At 40.4% G+C, this 20,739-nt stretch overlaps 1 protein-coding gene across 1 annotated transcript in view; it reads left to right on the top strand.

The window, feature by feature from the left end:
- The first annotated feature begins 9,308 nt into the window (after window positions 1–9,308).
- The window catches only part of UBE2J1 (ubiquitin conjugating enzyme E2 J1), a 28,488-nt gene continuing 17,057 nt past the window's right edge, over window positions 9,309–20,739 (top strand). Inside the window, exons 1-2 of the mRNA XM_017824432.1 lie at window positions 9,309–9,438; window positions 20,112–20,185. Of these exons, the coding sequence (XP_017679921.1) occupies window positions 9,408–9,438; window positions 20,112–20,185 (105 nt within the window). The 5' untranslated portion in view covers window positions 9,309–9,407. The remainder of the gene's footprint in view (window positions 9,439–20,111; window positions 20,186–20,739) is intronic.

Genomic DNA, 20,739 nt, shown 5'->3' with positions numbered 1-20,739 from the left:
TATGAATCATAACTGAATGTAGCTTCCATATATTTGGTCTGAGTTCTATACAGTCATGCATAGCCTTGTATTAGAGATTATCAACTTATTTAAGAGAGTGAAGTTAGCTCTTATCATCCCTTCTAGAATTTGGAATAGACTATGTTGCATAATTTAGTAGAGATGATGTTAGCTAATGCATAAAATTTCTAATTGGATATTATCAGAGTAAGGATAATTTTTATCAGATTACTTATGTTTCAAATATAAAGTTGAATGCTAAAAATGCATTAGTTTTACTATTTAACTTTGGTATGTCCAGGTTAGGTAATAACTCACATGTTTCCCTTCTGAGTAATTTTCTAATTAGTACCTCAGATTTTCACATTCTAGCTGAAGTGATTGAGCACTGAGTGAGGCATGCAAGGTTCTTTTCTTTTTAAGAACATATTATTTTAAAACTCTTGCTTTTTCTTTTAAATTTTATTGAGATTCTAGTTTTTATTTTAAAGGAATGAAATACCCCATATGCTACAAGACCCACTTCTGACAAGGCAGTGTTGAGATACCTTTTCTAAAATTAGAAATTGTGCAAGAAGTAATTACTTTCCAAATGGTCCAGTATTTCTAAAATACCTGATCCACGAGTCCCCATTTTTTACATATCATTGGAGTTGCCTAGAAATGGTAGGGACCATTATTGAGCTAACCATGTCTCTTTAAAAACACTTTTTTTTACAATAAATGCAGACCAATTTAGTATCCCACAGACATTTTAAAATCAAGAGCTGAATAACTATAAAACTTTGGTTCAAACAACTTGTTATAATCGAGGAAATCTCTATAAGTAATTTAAGAGGCAGCAGCCTAGAGTATGTAATGTATTCTGTGAAGAGTTAAAATGCATCCTTGAGCATGCACTGGAATGTGGCTATTTAAAATGTTAAAGTGCTGGAATGTGTTTCTAAAAATCTGTGATTACAGATGTGCTGTGCATTATCATGGAAGTGTAACTGACAGGAAGAAACTACTCTGATAAAACATAATTCAAATTGATCATTTGAGATCTCATGTTTTGTGATAGAACAATTTTTTTTCTCATTAAAACAAAGATTCTGGGTTTTCTTGAATGTGAAATTGCACTCCTGATAGTTTTATACTAAGGGAGTTCATTCTTTGAAAGCAGTGCAGTGATTTTTAAAAGAAAATTTAACGAACCTATCAACTCCCTCCATTTTTATATGCATCATCAGATTAAGTTGAAGAATTAAAGAAAACGACCCTAAACATTGTATGCAGTAGTGACTGTTTGCTTTAACGACATATTTACTGTCCCTGTCATTGGCAGTATTCATTGTGGAGTATTTTTTTCTTAAATTGAACATGGAGGTTTTTCCATTTTTGTACTGAATGATGTGCAAGGCATTTTTACATCATGCTGTTGCTTTATCTCTGTCCTTTTCGGTGGGCAGATTATTAACACCAAAATTTATTATTTAGATTCTAAATATTTATCAATAGCCACATGTGAATTGATTCCATTACAGATAAACACATCAGTTTCACCTGTTTCAGCTGTGTGGAAAATGAGAAATAAACTTGGTTGGGAAGTTTTTTTGGGCTCCTCTGATACAGTGGCATATGGTTGACATCCCACTTGACTGCTCACTGTATTAATATTTGCACATTAGCTCTTGCACATATCGTCAAATAGCTACATTTTAAAAAGACTCTAGCAGACTGTTTATTTTAATTTGTTTTCTCCCTGATACTTTCTGTGTTACCTTTCTCAGTTTGCTACCTCTGTATTTCATGTTTCATCATAAAACAGGTCGATACCCTGTCTCCTTGGTTCCTGCCAGCCTATTGTCTTTGGCTAATACACACTATGAACTACAGGTGAGGTCTTGAGCAAAAAGCCACTGAAAAAATACCGAGTAGAAAAGTATCTAAACCATATAAAATCCATTACATCCTATTAACATCCTTAAAAAGGTTCAGTTTATCTCTGTATTCCTGGTATGTATGCACACCATAAAATACATGTTCGTATTCAAGTTACAGTTTATACTGGCAATCAGATTTTAAACATTTATTAATCATCTCCATAACATATTTTAAAATAAAAGATTAATATAGATAAATATGCCAAGGAAAAAAATCTAGTGCAGCAGTCTATCACAATGTCTCTTGGACTAAACTAACATATTTTTGATAAGGTAAGAGATTTTCATGAGACTAGTAAGAGGAGATACTCCATTGAATTATTTTCCTTAATAATACCTGGACCTGCTACAAGAAGGAAGGATTATTTATTTCAGAATTGCTGAATACTAGGGGAAAAAAAAAGAGAAAACACTATACTGATGTCCTCTCTTAAAAAAAAAAAAAAAAACAAAACAAAACCCAAGCCAACAACTTAACATGCATTAGCCTAAATTGAGAAGGGTTGGGATTAAACACCTATTTAGCAAGATTTACCCTTGGTATAGGTTTTAATCTCCGCTCAGTGCAAAAAGCCATTCTGAACTGTGTCGGTACAAATACAAGTATAAACCACATGAACACATTCACACTCGAAAGTGGAAATTAATTCTAAAGCAAGAGAGCAGCAATTTTCTGGAGCCTCTGCTCAGTGCAAGGAGAGCGAACAGCCTATGTCCAAGCGGAACCTCAGTTTGTCAGTGAAAATGGTATAAGTTGTGGTGAGTGTGTCCATTCATCAGGAAATAGCTATAGTCTTAACTCACTTTCTCATCAGCACTGTTTCTGGCCCAGATAAACTCATGTTTGCATTTAGATGTTTGCCTTAGGTGTCAGGCAGGTATTCAGTCAGCCAGCTGAATCCATGCATCACCCCAAATTTATATTCTAGGTCCTCAGAACTGGGCTGCCTCCTTACTCCTTCCCATACAAACCCCACATGTCATACCTTCAGCATGCTTCCTTGATAAATATTGCCCTAGTTGTTCCTCAGCTTTCTGTTAGCCAGATAAAACAATCATCCAACAGTTTGGGAGCCAGTAATGCTTTCAGATTCCTTCACACGTGGTGCTGTGATCACTCTTCTGCAGCTGGGGTTCCTCTAATGCTGCTGATAAAACTGCATAATTGGATGGTGTGGTGGATGCCCTAGCAATAAAGTTAAGACCTTTCAGCAGCCTCCTGGGGTTTCTAGAAGCCCCACTATCCACTTTGCATGGTATCATTCAAGGGACCTGATACCAGTGATAGAATTCCAATTTGTTCCTAGGTCAAGTCAACTGTTGATTGAATTTTCCCCTGTTGTTCATGCACATCCACATCAGTTTTGGGGGCTACTTTTAATACAAACCAGAGCCATCTGGGCCATGGGAACTGTAATCTATCTCAACTCGTTTTGCAAAGCAATATACAGAGAGAACAAGGGTTGCCTTCTGGGAAACCCAGTAGAGCCAAATCAAAAGGTCACAGGGGCCAACATCTTTGTCTAAACTCTGCGCTGAGAAGTAGAACCATCCTCCTCTTCTTTGCAATGCCCTTTTCCAAGACTGAATTATCCTCTGGTGAGCCAAATGGTCGGATCCACAAATTGTTTCTCTTTCAATACCCGTTTTCAGCTGCTTGAACTTCCTCGGACTGTCAGTATGCCGTTCATCATGCTGTCTTGGTCTCACATCCTAAGTGCTGAATGCAAGCTTTGCAGCAGAGGCATGCAAATCAACTCACTCCCACCAGGCCTGTTGCCCTTGCTCAGCACTTTTTCCAGTTCTATTCCTTCAGTAATTTCATATTTCAGTTCCACATTTTCTATCTGTAAAGCAGCAGTCATTCCAAATTCTGCATTCTTCATAAAGTCCATTATGCAGAAACTTCAGTATTGGCTTTAAATTTTGACAGATTATAAATGCCTTTCCTGCTTTACTCAATCCACCCTCTCCCATGAAAGCTTCTGACTTCTGTGAAGTAAGTGCATTCATAAAAGTTCCTCAGTATGGCAGAAGTTTGTTCCTTTCTTACCTCCCCTTTTTATATTGCTACTATTAAAATCCAAGCTATAAACCTCTAATCTGAATAGATATGACAGCACCAGACTGCACAATTGTTTGCAGCTTTTGTTATTTCTCTTTCAGAATAAATTCCTCTGCAGCCTGCATCCCCTGCCAGTCTGCACCCCTTTGTTCAGATCCACACCAGTATCCTATATCATACCTTTCTGCTCCATATGGATATCTGGCATACATTAGGATACCTCATATGGCATCTGATGTTTATATGTGCGCAATTGAATCAAGCCCTAGTTTTCCACTAACCACCTGAGAAACTCCTGGGTGTCCCAGATATCCGCTGGCTGGTGAAGACAGCTGTTACCTCAATACATCTTGGTTAATGACACAGTAAGCTTTAATCACCCTTACACCAGTTGGTAAACACTTTTTGGGGAGCTTTAAATTAAGAGCTTGCTCACCAGTCCTTTATTGCTATTGCTGAGTCAGTAGGAGCTGTATGCAAGCAGCTGTATGAAAGCAGCTGTATGCAAGCAGGAACATGCAAGTTCCCATTAAAGTAGTGAGGAACATTTTTGGAGTGGATGAGGTGGAAAGACTTCTGGATGGCAGTCCAACAGACGTGACCCTGACTGCTTTCCCTCTGCCTGATGAGTAATTGTGAGGACAGGTGCTCCCTTCCCAGAAGGAAGCTTATGAGAGTAAGTTAAAGTGAAGGGGCATAGGGAGCAACTCACATAAGGAAAAGGTGACAAAAAGAAAATCTGGGGCCTGAAGCTCTGAAGAGGAAGGATTGTGAAAAACTGGTTGAATGAGTCAAAGGTTGTTCCTAGCCTTTTCTCCTTATATAGGAGATTACATTTTTAATCTGAGTAGTTTGCAACTGCTCTCCCACTATCTAGAGATAAAATCAGAGACTAGTGTTCTCTGCATTTTGTATGGTAAAGAGTATGCACCAGAGAAAATTTCTACTATTATCTATAGCTGCTAAAGATAGATCAACTAGATCAGGGAAGTTCAGAGTCACAAACAGCTGTCACTTGGACAGCAGCTTCAGCTTTGACTTGGGCCTTTGCACATGTCTTCTGAACCAGGAAGCCATCTGAACTATTACAGCAATGATGCCAGAGGGATGTGAGTCAGGTGACTGGTGTGACTCTTCCTGTTCCTCAGGGAAGGAAAAAAAGGTGAAAAATGTGTACCTTTATTTTGTCTTCACATTGTGGAACATCTTGCACACCAACTCTGCACCAATGGTCCAGATTGGGCACTCACTTGCTTGGGCAGCTAAAGCAATCCAGGAACTTCTTTCCCTGTTCTTTTTCTTCCATTTCTGAAATAATGTTAATTAGAAAGGCAGCTGGCAAAGCTGCCCATTTTGTGAGATGGTTGCCTTAGAACTAAGCTTGAAGAACAGACAGTAATTGCTTTTCTGAGAAGCATCATGCCTCCGTGCAATTCCTACAGGGCATTGGTTACACAATGCCATGCTTGTTTTTATCAGTGAGGAGGAGGTGCACTTGTTGAATCCAGACATACAAGGTCTGAATTCACATAAAGGATTTTAAAAGCTGAGACTGTATTAGTCACTGATGAGCACCGTAATGATTTCTCTTCCAAGTGAGTCATATCTGTTCCTACTGACAATACAGGCATATTAATATTAGATTCCTTAATTCCATAAAAGTTTAATTCTCCAGCCAACTGTCTGTATTGAAAGTGTAGCATTATAAATGAGGCAAACCACTTTACATTTTGTGAATTGGTAAAAGCAGGGTGTGATTGCTTTGTACAAAGAACTACTGTATTATCATAAGTTTTTGTGATCTCAAACCATCTCTAGAATAAATAATTTGTAGCTGAGTTTATGAGACAGCCTACAAATCATACAAACCCTACTCTGAACTGACTTCAGGTAATCACTAAACATAGTATGCACTGTTGAAATGTACCTTACTTCATACAATTATATGACCTGCACAAATAAATAAATGTTCGGTGTCACATTAACTAGCATAATTCCTGAGATCTGCAAGAATACTTGTGCAAATACTGAATCCCTGTGTCACACAGGTGTCCTGCCTCCCAGAGAAAGGGGAGGTTTTGAGACTAACTCCCTCTTCTTAGTGTCCATCCCCCCAACTCCACATGTGGACCTTTGTGATTCCCATTCCTACTGGCTGAGCTCCCTTCTTGGAACTATGAAGTCAGTTCCTCAAGAATCTTACTGTTAAAATAAGAGGCTTGTAACTCTTCTAAACTGAGGGGAAATGCAGGATATATTTCTGTCAGATATAGAGAGCTATATATATCAGATGCAGCTATACATACATATAAAAATACCTAACTAGAGTGATCTAGAACACAGATGACTTAGCTTCAGCTCCCTTTGCAGCTAACTGAAAAGTCCAGGAACATTTAAAGCATGATTTGTTGGACATACAGCTAACATCTATTCCAGACAAGATGAACTTTAGTGTTTAAGCTTCTAGTTCTCTCCATTAGTTATAAAGTAAGCCTCAGGAAATCAGCTCAGTAATGTATATCCATAGACTGCAAGTGTTCAGCGGAATTCTGCCCAGATGTTTATTCTGATCTGGCCTTTCTTTCACAGTGGAGATGGCTGCAACTGAAGAATTATGCATTTTATCAAACCCTATGATTATCATTAATTTTGAATTTTTTTTTGCAACAGAGGGGCCTATATGCTCCTTCGCTCTGAAGTTAAGTGGGTCTATCAGAGTCTCTGTTTTCATCCAAAGATAACTACAGAGAAGTAAACAGAAACATGAGTAAAACCATCTTCTCAGAAAACAGAAAATTTAAAAAATTAGAAATTATTAGTGATTTATTTTCTGTCAAACTGAAGCCTTACTTCAATGTAAAACATTTAATAAAACCACACAATTTTTCATATTGTGACTTATCAAAACTGATGGTTCTTGCTGTGCTGCAACCAATTTGATGAAGTCGTACATAGTCTTTCTGCAAGGATTCAGTGCAGTATTAAATAATAAAATCTTTGTTGCAGCAGTGTTCACACAAACTTTCAGTTTCTGTGTGCTTCAGCTGAGCATGTTTATTTTTTCACCAAGTTAGATCATATGACAGGATACACAAGCTACATGAAGTGCTGCGAGCATGCAGGATTTGACTGCAATTTTGCTACCATATTTGGCATTTGGTTTTTAAAAACCACAAGTTCTAGCACAAAATGGCTTCTTCCTGCAAAAGCCAAAACAAAAGGCAGATGAAAACACAAATCCAAAGGGCATTTTTAAACCAGAGGCAGGAAGAGGAGGGAGGCTGCTGCTTCTTGACTGCCAACACTGACTGTGCAAGAGCTCTGCAGTGCCTGCTCCTCATCTGTCCCAAGCAGCTGCTGACACGTGGGGCTGGGAATTAATCCCCAGATCTCTACCTGTATGCTGAGTACCTCTCAGGAATCAGCAGCTTCATCTGGCAGCATTCACGTCCTGCAGCTCTGACTTTTAACTAACAGTACATCTGAGAATGAAAGCAGACTTGTACTGCTAGCTCTGCACAATATCTCATGGTGATTGCCCCAGCGCCCAGCCAGGCCACACTGTAGCTTACTTAAATGGGGAAAATGCACACCTCCTCCCAGTGAATTTCTGTTGCTTTGAGTCTATTCAGCTTATTTTCAATATTGCTTAGCTGTCATGCAGTTACAGTGACTATATATCCTTTCCAGTTAAAAGCCCAAGTTTCATGTTAACTGCAGATGCTTCCTCCTTAAACTATATAAAATGACACTGTAAGGGCAGCCAGGGTCAAAGGTCAGAGCCCAGAAGGCAAAGCTGAACTCCACACTGCGCTTAACAATTTCATAATAACCATCACTTTATATTTTTCATGTTATAATACCACTTCAAAAATTATCTTCTACCAAAATGGATTCCAGAACTTTTTACATGGAAATCCAGATTCCTGAATGCAAAATACTGCTCTCCTACTTTAGGGAAGGGCATGATTTAGTGACAGATGGACCCAGAGCCCCTCTCCTGCAGCACATCAAGATGGTTCTGGGAAACAAGGAAAGATAGGACATATCTGCCAAGAAGGACCAAAATAGTTTGTGAACCCAGTGCCTGCAGCTCATCATCTCGAGTGGTCAGATCAGCCATCATTAGCTAGAAATGCTGAGATGTCATAAAGAATTGTTGGCCATGAAATGTACCCTGTAGGGAACCTCAATGTCTGACATCATCCCTTCCCTTCTCCTATACATTAATGATGCTATACGTTATTGATGCTTTTTATTATTCATAGTGCTTTGCCCTGTAGAAAGGACAATCACTTTGCCTCTTCAAAAATTTTGCTAGTTGTTAAGGTGGAGTAAAGTTGCTTTCTTTACTTAAATCACTGTGGAACAGAACAGGAAAGGGAAGAGTAACGCCTTGTTTTGAAATTCTGAGAACATGAAGAGGTGAAAAAAATGTGCCTACTCAAATGTTTTTGTTTACAACTCTTTTCCATTCTGTTCAATCACAGAGGGAAAGAGAAAAAGAAAACTAAGATATCAAAACATGAAATAAATTAATTTTTAATCACTATAAAAGTAACAGATGAAATTAAGGACAATTCATTTCATAAATGAAATTAAGGGCAATACGAGCTATTTTCAAAGCTAGCATAAGCTTTGAAAACAAGCACGTAAGAGCTTTGACAGGTTTCTTATTTACAGCTTGTGCGGAATCAAAGGGAAACTGAGACTGCTGATATTCTGACCACTTTAGATATTTTCTTAGCTATAAATTCTTAAGGGTGCTATCCAAGTGTGCAGTGCCTGTCCTGTAACCAAGTGACAGAGAGGTCAAGTTGTAGAGGCAAACAAATATCCCTCTGGGACTGTGGCATGGAAAAGGTGGCAATGAAGTTAAGCTCTTGCTGATAATTCTTGCCTAAGCTAACAATCATTGGCGTATGATACCGTTTCAGTCTTTCACGATCCTGAAAACCAACAAACAAGATGCTGCTAAGTCTTACAGTAGTTAAGTCTTTTGGGCCGAGGTGTGCGCTGGGTCTGTGGGGTCTTGGAAGCCCCTTTTCTAAACTCCCAGTTTTCAAACCCATGGTTTTCAAAACCATGAAGTCCCGAGCACCTCATCCCATCATCTCTGTGGGTGGAGGCTGAGACGAGCCGGGCACGCAGACGGGGCATTTTCACTCCTGCAGCCCCCACAGCAGAACCGCGGCCCGGGTACCGCACCACCCCGTCCCCTGCCGGCTGCAGTTCCGGGGCCGGGCCCGGGGCGGTGCCGGCCGGCAGGTGCCTCCCCCCGCGGCCCTGGCGGGGCTGTCGCCGCCGCTGCCACGTCAGGGGAGTTTCCCAAGGCGAGGCGGGCTGGGCTGGGCCCGGCCTTCCTCCTCCCCCGGCCGCCGGAGCCGCCGCGGAGGCAGCGAGCGGTGCCCGCTGCCATGGAGGCCCGGTACAACCTCAAGAGCCCGGGTAGGCGGCGGGGCCGGGCGGGGGCGGCGGCGGGGCCTGACGGGCTGCCCGGGCCGATGCGGCCGGGTCGCGGGGGGCTCGGGGGCCGCAGCCGGGGCCAAGGCCCTGGCGGGGAGGAGAGACACACACGGAGGGTCACGGCGGAGGGGAGGGACGGGGCCGGGGCCGGGGCCGCAGCCGCGGCGGTGCCGCCGTGGTGGTTCCGCCGGGGAGCGGCGGCGTTCGGGCGGAGGCCGGCCGGGTCCGTTCTCCTTCGCAGTGCGATGGCGCTGGAACCGCCCTCCGAGCTTAATTCGGTTCAAAACACGCCAGCTGCCAGGTCTGTGTGTGTGCCCACGCGTTTTTTTGCTGGTTCCTGGAAACGTACCTTTGCACCCTTAGTCAAGGGTAAATGGCTGTGTGTGCCCTGCTCCTCTGGCATCGCCTCCTGTCCAAGCAGGTGCCTGTGAGGGGACGGATTGGCAAGGGTCACTTAGCCTGGGTGGCGTCAGTTTGTTTCGTTGAAGTGTTGCTATACAGGCTGTATTTACTTGTGTGTGTGTGTTTCTTCACATGTTTGACTTGACATGTTTCCATGTTAAAATTCATACCTACAACTCCTAAGCTTTCTTTTGAATCCTTGAAGTGAGAGAGGTGCCTCAAGAGATGTGGGCAATGCCAGGAGAAATACTACTGGAAGAGGAGGTTTTGCTTCCCAGGAAAGGGAATGGAGGGCAGGTCGTGTCCCTCCTGTATGGCTCCGTTGGATCAGTGGCCCCTGACGAGCTGTGCTCGGGCTTCCCCCCCTGGGAGCTGCTTGCACAGCTGGAGGGCTGACACTGCTGGAGCAAAACCTCTCCCACAGCTTGTAAAGTCAAATTGGGTTTGTATGTCAGTCACTGTCTTGCCCTTGCTTTCCCCATATCTGGTTTTGAGAATTAAGCATTATCAGCTTTGAAGAGTGACTTTATTCCTTAATATTACCATCCTGTATGGGAGCATGGAAGGTGGGGAGAAACTGAATGCTATGATGACTTGTACCATACATATGTCAATGACAGGCTTGTTTACAAACATGCCTCATGTGGATGATATATCTATTGCTAAACTATGTCCCTTACCCTCACACCCAAGTTGCATAACTTAGAGATAAGAAGGATCACTAAGCAAATAATAAACTTGTATAAGTTTAAAATACCAGGAAGGAATACTTTTTTTTTTAGGGTGATGTGCTGGATATGTGGCATATGTGAATTTACAAGGCCACACAAACATGCTCACTAGGTGTGGTTTGCCACGTCATTGAAAACAGTGCTGGTGTGCTGTGTGATGAGCCCCTGAGATCTGCGTGGAGGGGACAAATATTTGTGGTTTAATTTAGAAATATTCCTCTCTGTTGTTGCTAGTTTCCCTTTATTTCAAGAGAAAACTACCTTTAGCGGACTTGATTTTCAGCACCCGTGCTGTTCCATAGGAAAATGAATGTAGAGTATTCTGACATTAAGATGGTTTCAATTAATGTAAATGCACTGAAAATACATGAAAAAATCCACCATATTTCCTATTTCAAGTGGTTGTGTCATCTGTCGACTAACGGGATTATTTTGATACCTGAGCCCTCTAAGGCTTTAGAACTAGTAGCTGTCCTTGTGCCTGTTGTTGTTACCTTGACTTGAATAGAGGAAGACCCAAGCTGGTAACCTTTAGGTCAGCTTTAGGGATTTGGAATGTGCTATCTTGAGACAGAGTGGAAAAAGTGATAATTTTGTACCTGTACCAGAGGCTTCTCCTGTTGAAATCTGCTTTTGAACTTGAGGAAAACTGTTTCCAAATGGTGACTTCTGTCTGCTCCGTAATTTTAAAGAGGGCAAATACTACTTACCATTTTAGTATAAGTTGTTTTAATGATTATAGTAGGCTTTTGCTGAAATATCATAGAGGAAAACAAATTTCAAATAGGAAAATTTTGTTAAAATAAACTTGTGCTTTTATTGATCTTCATTTTTAAACCAAAATCTGCTGTAGAGCTGTGTCAGGAATTGAAGTTCATCTGTGGTTATATATGGATCCCTCTTCTGTGAGGGGCTGTGCTAGACCAGATTGATGAGTGGGGAATCAATTTGCCTCTCTAGTGCCGTGCTTTTTGTGTGCTTTCAAGCAGATCACCTAAAGTGCAATATTGCTGCACAGCTTTGTCATGCTGCTGATTGCTCCTAGGCAGCGTGTTCATCTTCTTCCTTATCCTGGTTTCTATGGCTGAGAGTTCATCCTGACGTATCTAAAAGATGGTGACTCTCCATAACGCAAAGCAAGTTGTTCTCCTTCACGCTGTGTCTCTGTCGATGAGAGGCAGCACAGCTGGTGCTCTGGCAGGTCTCGGTTTGCCACAGGTACAGCCTGTGGCCACTGCAGGTCTGGGCATGGCCAAGCTGCTGCTGGCTCCTGTCAGTTACCCTTTATAAGGGCAAGAAGCTATGGGGACATTCACCTGACCCTGTCTTCTTGCACTGCCTATGAACTTAAATTTCCTTTTTTATTTCTTCCCCAAAAGGCCATTAATTTTGGAAGGGAAGAAATTTCACACTCCGCACTTCAGGCTTCTTTGTATTGCTGCAATAAAGCAAAGCCTTGTAAGCTGTTGCTTCATATTTTTGTGTGTATTTTTGGCACTTGTAAAAGGGCAAGCTATTTTTTGTCTTAGGATTTCAAAATGAATTAGTCAATGTATATCAGCCTGCTACCATATGGTTGATAAACCTCTTGCATCAATATTAAAGCTCAGCTGACTAAAGCACAGACTTCATCCTCTTCATGCTTCAGGAACATCCCTATTTTCTGAAATTTATAAGACAGCTACTTGGAATAATCTCTTTACTTTTTTTTTCCCCAAGAGCTGTGACCCTTAGCCTGCTGCAAGATCAGACACCAAATCTTGTAGTCACTGTTTCTGTAGTGACAGTCTCTCTCTTTCACATAGGCTGTTACCAGGCGTCTGAGCAGGTATTAGCACAGACACTTGAAGAATTATGAACAGCTACTTACAGTGCCTCACGCAGAGCCCACAAACAACAGTGCTTTTTTATTTGTTGTGGACAGAGTTGGTTTTGTTTTCAGCAGACCACCTCATCGAGAATTTGATTAGGGAGAGCACTGGAGGCCTGGGGAGAGCACTTGGAGAGAGGCGTGGCACGTATATCCCGCCTTTGTTGCCCAGTGCTTTAGGATCTTGGACATACAGGAAACATAACAGTGCTGAGATTGTGATCCTCTTAGCTGTCATCTTCAATGCATTTGCTGCTTCTTCTTCAAACTATACTTCTTTCTCCACTCTGTACTTTGTACGTTGTTCCTTGCCAACAAGCATATGTCTGTTCTTTGTTAATAAAACTGAGTTGATAGGAAATAGCCAGTAGCTACTGAGCTGCTTAGTACCTTCCGTGTATGAAATAAGGATAGATTGTTTAAAAATAAAAAGTTGAACAGATGTTAAAAATTTATTAAGACTGAAGACATTGTTTGATCTTTGCGTGTTCAACAAGCACTTTACATTTGGTAAGTTTTATCTCCTGTTGTGTTGACTGAACAATTGTTTTGAATTGTAAATACAAAAAGAGTGCTGTACTTCCTGCTGCCCTGAGGGAAATGAGGGCTAAAGGTTGATTGTTTCTGAGGGTGAGAAGAAAGCAAGATGAGACTAATTAAAAACATTCTTTTTTTTTATAGTTGTTAAACTTTGTATGAGTACAGAAGGTTTGTGGGTCTTGTGAAAGAATGTACGTGAAACTGTGAAGATGTAAAACAGCTATTTAGGGTCTTGAGAAAGGGAATATCTCAGACCCTGATGATGGAAAGCAGCTGGCATTCTTGGCAAATGGCATTTCTGTTTGTTTAGTAGCAGAAATCAAAGGAAGTGCCAAACCAAAAGTCCCATTTTTGGCCGGGATAGATTGCATTTTTTTTCCCTAGTAGCTGGTTCAGTGCTGTGGTTTGGATTTAGTATGAGAATAATATTGATAACACACTGGTGTTTTGGTTGTGGCTAAGTGGTGCATACCCAAAGTCAAAGACTTTTCTGTGTCATGTGCTCTGCCAGTAAGGAGGGACACAAGAAGTCTGGGAGCAAGGGCAGGACAGCTGACCCAAACTGTCCGAAGAGATATTCCATACCACAGAACGTCATGCCCAGTATATAAGCTGGGAGGGACCAATTGCTGCTGGGGATGTGCTGGGCATTGGTTAGTGGGTGGTGAGCATCCCTTGTTTTCCTGGGATTTTATTTCTCTGTCTCTCTCTTTTTCATTATTTTCATTATTCATAATTATAATTAATTTTGTTATTATCATCAGTATTATTATATTTTATTTTATTTCATTTATTAAACTGTTCTTAACCCAGAAGTTTTATTCCCCCCCCCCCAAGTACTCCTCCCACCAGGGTGGAGCACTGGGAGGAAGTGGTCTTTAGTTGCCAGCTGGGCTTAAACCAAGGCACCAAATATGAAAATAAAAGCAATTTTGTGACCTGTGGCTGCCCCAGACAGTTGTTACAATTCTGCAGTTATACATTTCGGGTTTGTAAGGACAATTGTTTTGTCTTGTTGCATGAGATCAGCATAAAATGAAAACCTGACTAATAGAGAAGATCACAGAAGCAGTGATGTTCAGTGATGAACCACTTAATTGTCTTAATTTGCTTTCATTTAGACAGAGGAGTGTGATTTCTTTAGTACGAAGAATTGTGTTCCATACTTTATGATATTTAGAATAATGATGTTGAAACTGTAGGAGATTTTGGTAGAGATGACTTTAAAATGGTGATGCTGTTCACCATTTTAAGGAGACCAAGACTGAAATTTTAACTCTTCTTCGTTTTGCTCATTCCTCTGGTACTGGAGGATGTAGGTTTGATGAGGTGACCAGTGGCAGTATGGAAGGATTGTTAGCATTATGGGTTGCTTCTTCTACTGCTGGCTTTCTGGTTCCAGAAGACTGAAAAATCTGTAAATATCTGTAAATCTTTGCTTGGTTGCTGAGTTATCAGAGCAAAGATCTATGCAGTCCACTGTCCCATCATAGGCAGAGGTGGTAGGGAATATTTTGTAAGAGTTTTAAAGAAAGAAAATATGTAGTATATTCTCCTCATCAGCGGTTTAAAAGACTTGCCCAAGTGGAAGTTTCATCTGTCTTCCAGGGATTTTATTTTGGATAGGTGCGACTGGGACATTTATTTGTTTGGGCCTTTTTAATAAAGAAAGATCAGGAATCTGGATCCTAACGAAACTTTAATTGTAGTCTTGATTCAAAAATAAGTGTCTATAAACTGATATGCAAATTTTTATGAAAATACAGCCACAATTTTGTGAAATGATATACAAAAATGTCTACAGGAACTGAAAAATCTATTTAAAGACAAATGTGAACTTGGAAGGGTTAAGATGGGGGCAAAATGAATAAACAGAAGGAATGCAGGGGTAGAGAAGAGCACTAGTGATGTGGAGGTCACTTGAAAATGTGGTAACTCGGATTTATTTCAAGAGTAGATACCCCTTAACACTATTCTCCAGAAAGATTGTAATTGATATTTCAGAGTACTTATCTCAAGCCCCCCTTTTTCCTCTTCTATTGTTTTTAGTTCAGTAGTGATCACACATCATTCACAGGTTCTAAGCTGTCCAGGAGAATCACGTCCACAAGGAGTAGTTGACACAAAGTGACCCAGTGACACTGTGCAGGTTGCTGTGAACCTGTTAGAGTCGCTGCATGTTTAGATTTAATAAACTGCCCTCTAGAGTTCAGCACTACTTGAAAAGATACCACACTCCATATCAAAGAGCTGTTGTAAAAGTATTTCATAACTCTCCAGTCTGTTGTGACTCTTCTCTTGCATGCTTTAGTGACCACATCAATTAGGGTGATTTTTTTTTTTTGGACTTGGAATGTCAAAGCTCATCAAGTGTTGTCACCTTACAAGAATTTCTATGTACTTTACAAAACCTAATCCTTACTGTATTTTTTAATGGAGTTATCCAGTCTTTGGGCAGGTGAACTACTGACTATTATTCACTGTTATTTTTCTCCTTACATGAAATTTAAAGGTATCTTTAGTAAATGGGGTTTTATTTTGAATGCCAGTAGAGGCAGTTTGTGTTAATGGGTTTCCGGGTGCTTTGGGCTGCTGGGAGGACTGGTGGTGGTGATTCAGCAGGTGACTCTCAGCACAGTGAGCTCTGAAGTCATTTGGTGGTTACACCAGCCATGGGTCAGGCAGTCTTAGCTCAGTGGTCAGATATGGAATGGAGGGGGAGGAAACACTGTTTTGTGATTTTAATTCTTCTAAAATTACTGTCTAATATTTTTCCTAATTGTACATAGTAACGTCATTAATAGACAAACACGTAATGCAGATAGCTTGTATTTTACTAATAGCTTAAGTGAACTGAGAAGTTATAAAAGTTTCTCTGGGATGAAGGGTTTTATAGGAAAACCTGTGTTCAACAAGTAAACTGCGTCCTTACTTCTGCTGGTCAGCAGAGCCTTGGGAAAAAAGTACTACTTTTTCTGTATTTCTCCTGTGTAGATGTCTAAATCTTGCTTAAAATGAAGAAAAAAATAAAAAAAATGGTAGAAAGCATTTGCTGAAGCAGTAAAAGCTGTCAGGTTGTTTTATTCCTTTTTTCCCAGATCAGATAAGTCAGCTTGAAAGATTAAGAGATCTCTAGCTGTATGCCAGCTATTTTGGGTTCCTTTATTTATTTGTTCATTATGTGTTTTCTTTTTCAAACAGTAGAACTGAAAATTGATAGAATGAAATGGTTCCTGTCCATTTGAGGAAGATCCTGTCATGCACAACCTTTTTTTTTTTTAAAAAAAAAAGACATGATATTTTACTGAGAGAACACCACCAGTATTCAAATTACTTTAAGCAGTAATACTGGTATTTGTGAAGACTGATCACTTGAATTTTCTGTATATAGAAGTTTCCCAGCCACAAGGTGCAGACTTGGGCACGATAGCAGAAGTACCTGAATGTGACCTCAAGAGATATCCAAGCGAAACAGTTGTGGGAACAGAAGTTTCAGGATAGCTTGAAGTAAACAACAATAAAAGTAAGATTTGACAGGAAACAGTTTTTGTTAGAAATAAATCTACAAATTGGACATGCATACATTGTGCAAATTTTGCTCATTAATTATTCCACCACTGCTCAATCCTAAAGCAAGCTGGTGGCTTTAAATTCGATTCTCAGAATTTAATATCCATGTTTTGCTTTTTGGAAAAATTTGTTAAGTTCGGTGTAATACAATAGGCAGATTGTCAGGCAGAGCCTCTGACCCATAGCACCCACTCTTTCTTTCCTTCCCTTCCCAGAGCAGTAGAGAGCTCCCACACTTCCTGCTGAGTAGGAACTCTCATTTGTCCCTAGTGTTAGTCCAGGCACTAAATTTCCTGAAGACTTAATTTTGATGAACATTATGATAAAGTGTTGCTGAGTGTACCTGCGAAAGCATGGCTATTTCTCATGCTAATGGTCATGCCACATTAAAACCCGTCTTTTACAAACTGAATGTCTTGATTTTAATTTTTTTTTGGCTATATTAGTGATACTCTTTGACTTTATTGACAGTTTGCAGTTTTTTATTTTGAATGGGCCCAAACCATTCTCATTTTTCGGAATTGCCATTGCCAAACATTTACTCAGATGATTCAGTGTGACTTTAAGTGAGTTGAAATACCATATTTTGCATCAAAACTCTTTTTAATGATATTTGGATAAGAATGTCATGTACTTGTTGCAGGCAGACTGCGAATTTTGTTTGTTTCTTTCATCGAGGTTTTCAGTAGCCAAAGGAGGGACTGTGTTCATGAATATTGCAGCAGTGCTTAAAGAAGAAACAGTTTAATGCTTTCTTCACTGGATTACACGTTCTCAGAATGAACCTTTATCGCTCCGGGCTTTTCTTGCATCCTGTCAGTTGACATTTTTCAGCAATATGGAAAGAGAACCACAGAATGTTTTTTGTTGGGAGGGATCTTTAAAGGAGTAGTCCAGCCTTCCTGTTACAGGCAGGGACACCTTCAACTAGATCACAGCTCAAAACTCCATCCAATTTAACCTTCAGCATTTCCAGGGATGAGGCATCCAGGGATGAGGCATCCAGAGCTTCTCTGGGCAACCTGTTCCAGTGCCTCACCACACTCACCAGAGAGAGTTCCTTCCATATGTCCAATCTAAAGCTACTCTCTTTGATGTTAAAATCATTGCTCCGTGTCCTGTCCCAACAGGCTGTGGTAGAAAGTTTCTTTCTTGTAAGCATCTTCTAGGTATTGAAGTGCCACGGTAAGGTCTCCCCAGAGCCTTCTGTTCTCCAGGCTGAACAGCCTCACCTCTCAGCCTTTTTTGTATACATATGCTTCTTAGAATCATAGAAAAGCTTGGGTTGAAGGGACCTTAAGATCATCTAGTTCCAACCCCCCTGCTGGGGGCAGGGACACCTTTCACTAGACCAGGTTGCTCAGAGTTCCATCCAGCCTGTCCTTTAACATTTCCAGGGATGGGGCATCCTCAGCTTCTCTGGGCAACCTGTTCCACTGCCTCACCACCCTCACAGCAAAGAACTTCCTCATAATATCTAATCTAAACCTACTCTCAGTTTGAAGCCACTCTCCCTTGTCCTGTCACTACATGCTCTTGTAAAAAGTCCCTCTCCCTCTTTCTTTTAGGCTCCCTTCAGGTACTGGAAGGCTGCAGTTAGGTCACCTGATATATTCTTAAGATATCCTAGGTTGGTTAATACCGAAAACTTCTTATAAGCAAATTTGCACTATGATATACAAAAGCTAAATTAGATTTTGCTGTATTTTATGCCCCAGGAGTGGAATAATGTTTTTCTCTAGTAGTTGTCCCTCAGTGATCGTGAGTAACTGCACATGATGCTAATAGGGGAGACTGTATTTCTGTCTTGGTCCCTCTTGGTCTTGGAAATCTCAGTAACAGTTGTCTGCCTTGTCCATGACTATTCTATCTTCATTAGGCTTTGTTATGTATGTTCTCTGTTTTCTCATGGTTACCCTTTTGATTCACTGGGTGTTCAGTCCTGAATTAGCTCATCCTGGTGCATGCCACTTTTCTTCTGAAGGCAAATGCCCAGGCTTGTTGGCTGTGAAGCAGTGTTGGGTCTGAAGCTTTTTCTGGTCCAGGCTGGTTTTCTTATTCCCTGCTAATGAACTGATAAACCTTAATGAAGATGGAGACAAAGTGTTATTCAGTGGAGCCACAGGATGTGGGGGGTTCTGCAGGGTGTTTGATTGACATCTCCCCCTGGCAACTGCATAATTGGGACAACTGGAAGCAGCAAATTTCCACATAGTCTGTTTTCTTTTTGGGTTGTAATAAGTGAAATTATTAAACTTTGAGCTGTTGTTTATAGCTATTGAGAAGTGTGAAGGAGGAAAAGAGCTTTTCACAGTAGATTAGAATTAAATTTCTCTGTGGGTAGGTTAGAGTAGCTTTCCTCACATCATCATGAAAGTGAGTAAAGCCCTGGTGTCTGAGCATGCTACAAAGCCTACAGTCATCTGGTGATATCGGGCTTTGTAAATCAAGGAACTGCAGTTCACTTTCACTGTATCTTAATGCTTACACTGTAAGGAAATTTGAGCAGTGTTTCTCCTTTGTAGTTAAATAATTATGTGAGTGGCAGGGACACTCGGGGTTTGAATTGAATGTGGAGGATGGATTAAGGTATCCTGTTCCTATGTCATTGATTAAAGAGGTAACTGGTATTTGCACTTTTTCCTGTATGTAGGAGGGAATAAGAACTTTCTACCTAACCTTATTCATGAGGTGGCATCCTTGAATTTCTTGTCTGCAGTTCTTATGTTCAGTCTGCTCTTCAGTTTGGCTGAGTTTTTTATTAGGCATTAACCTATGATGCACATAAGGGCACCTGGCAGGACAAGTGATGTAATGGAACTTACTAAAGTTCCAGAAAAAGGAGATGCAGAAGATACAGATGATGCTGATATTTCTGAAGTAGAAGATTAGAGAGGGTTACTAATGACTATCCTGAATTTAGGACAGAAAAATACCTGTCTGTCCACACTCGGTAGCAGTTTCAAAGTGCAAAGACCCTGGGTAAATTTTTCTGGCCATGCATGTGCGTTTTCAAATCTAATATAAGACTTCATCTCCTCTTACTGTTGATGTGTTGGTTTCTCTCAAATCTTACTGTGACCTCCTTTTGAACAACTAAGGGTGTAGTCATGTGACTGTCATGGGAGGTGTCAGGACAAAGCTATTCAGCAGTTGTTTAAAGATTCACATGATGTCCTTTATAGTAAAATATTGAGGTTGTTAGCCTTGTACATCTTGTAGTCTGAAACTGTTAACAATACATGTATTTTTCCTCATGTCTTTGGTGCAATTATTAGTATAAAACTACTTTAGTCCCAGTGTTCAGTGTTGAGAAACTCTGACCATGCAACATATTTTTCATGACTTTATGCCTGTATAACTCATTTAAGGTTTATTCATCGTGAGTAGTTTATATTGAACTATGAACTCTAGTGAAGAAGCTGGTATATGCTGGAAAAGATTAGTTAGTGGAAAAGAGTGAAATGTTTATGTATTTTTGTATGCAATGCATATTAATTTATTTTCTTAATTTCCATGTCTTACACTTTCTTTTTTTTCAGCTGTTAAACGTTTGATGAAAGAGGCCGCAGAGCTGAAGGATCCTACAGATCATTATCATGCACAGCCTTTGGAGGTTTGTTTCTCTATGTGTTTGCAAGAACTTTTAGTTAGGCAGTGTTATTCATATATACTCTAATTATACCTCTCTGTAATGCATAGGTATTGAAAATGTACATATTTAAATGCTAACAGACCTTTTTTTTTTTTTCCTGTGTGGGAAATCAGCATCAGAATTCCACTTCAATGGTATTGTAGTTCCAGGTTGTCAGTGAAAGTGCACAATAATGGGTTTATATCACACCTGAGTAGTTTTATAGCATGGGTATGTTTTTTCCCCCATCTCTTTCCTGAGACTGCATAAATGCATAATATTTAACTTAAACTTTATACACCCAAACCTGATATCTGGCTCAGTTGCTGAGTTGCTCAATGAAACATTTAACCCTAGGTGATCCCTAAGGTTTTGCTCTTTTACATTAAAAAAAAAAACCCTGTGAAAAATGTAAATGGGTACAATTCTGGATGCATTGTAAGAGACATAGATTTCACTTAAGCAGAAGCTTCTAGAAGTCCACCTAACACCCAATTAAGTTTTTGGGCTGAGAGGACAATGATGTTCTGGTGGTT

Source organism: Lepidothrix coronata, unplaced genomic scaffold, assembly GCF_001604755.1.
Source record: "Lepidothrix coronata isolate B3197 unplaced genomic scaffold, Lepidothrix_coronata-1.0 Scaffold4, whole genome shotgun sequence".
NCBI lineage: Eukaryota > Metazoa > Chordata > Aves > Passeriformes > Pipridae > Lepidothrix > Lepidothrix coronata.
The sequence above is the reverse complement of the archived record's forward strand: the minus strand, read 5'-3'. Positions and strand labels throughout refer to the sequence as shown.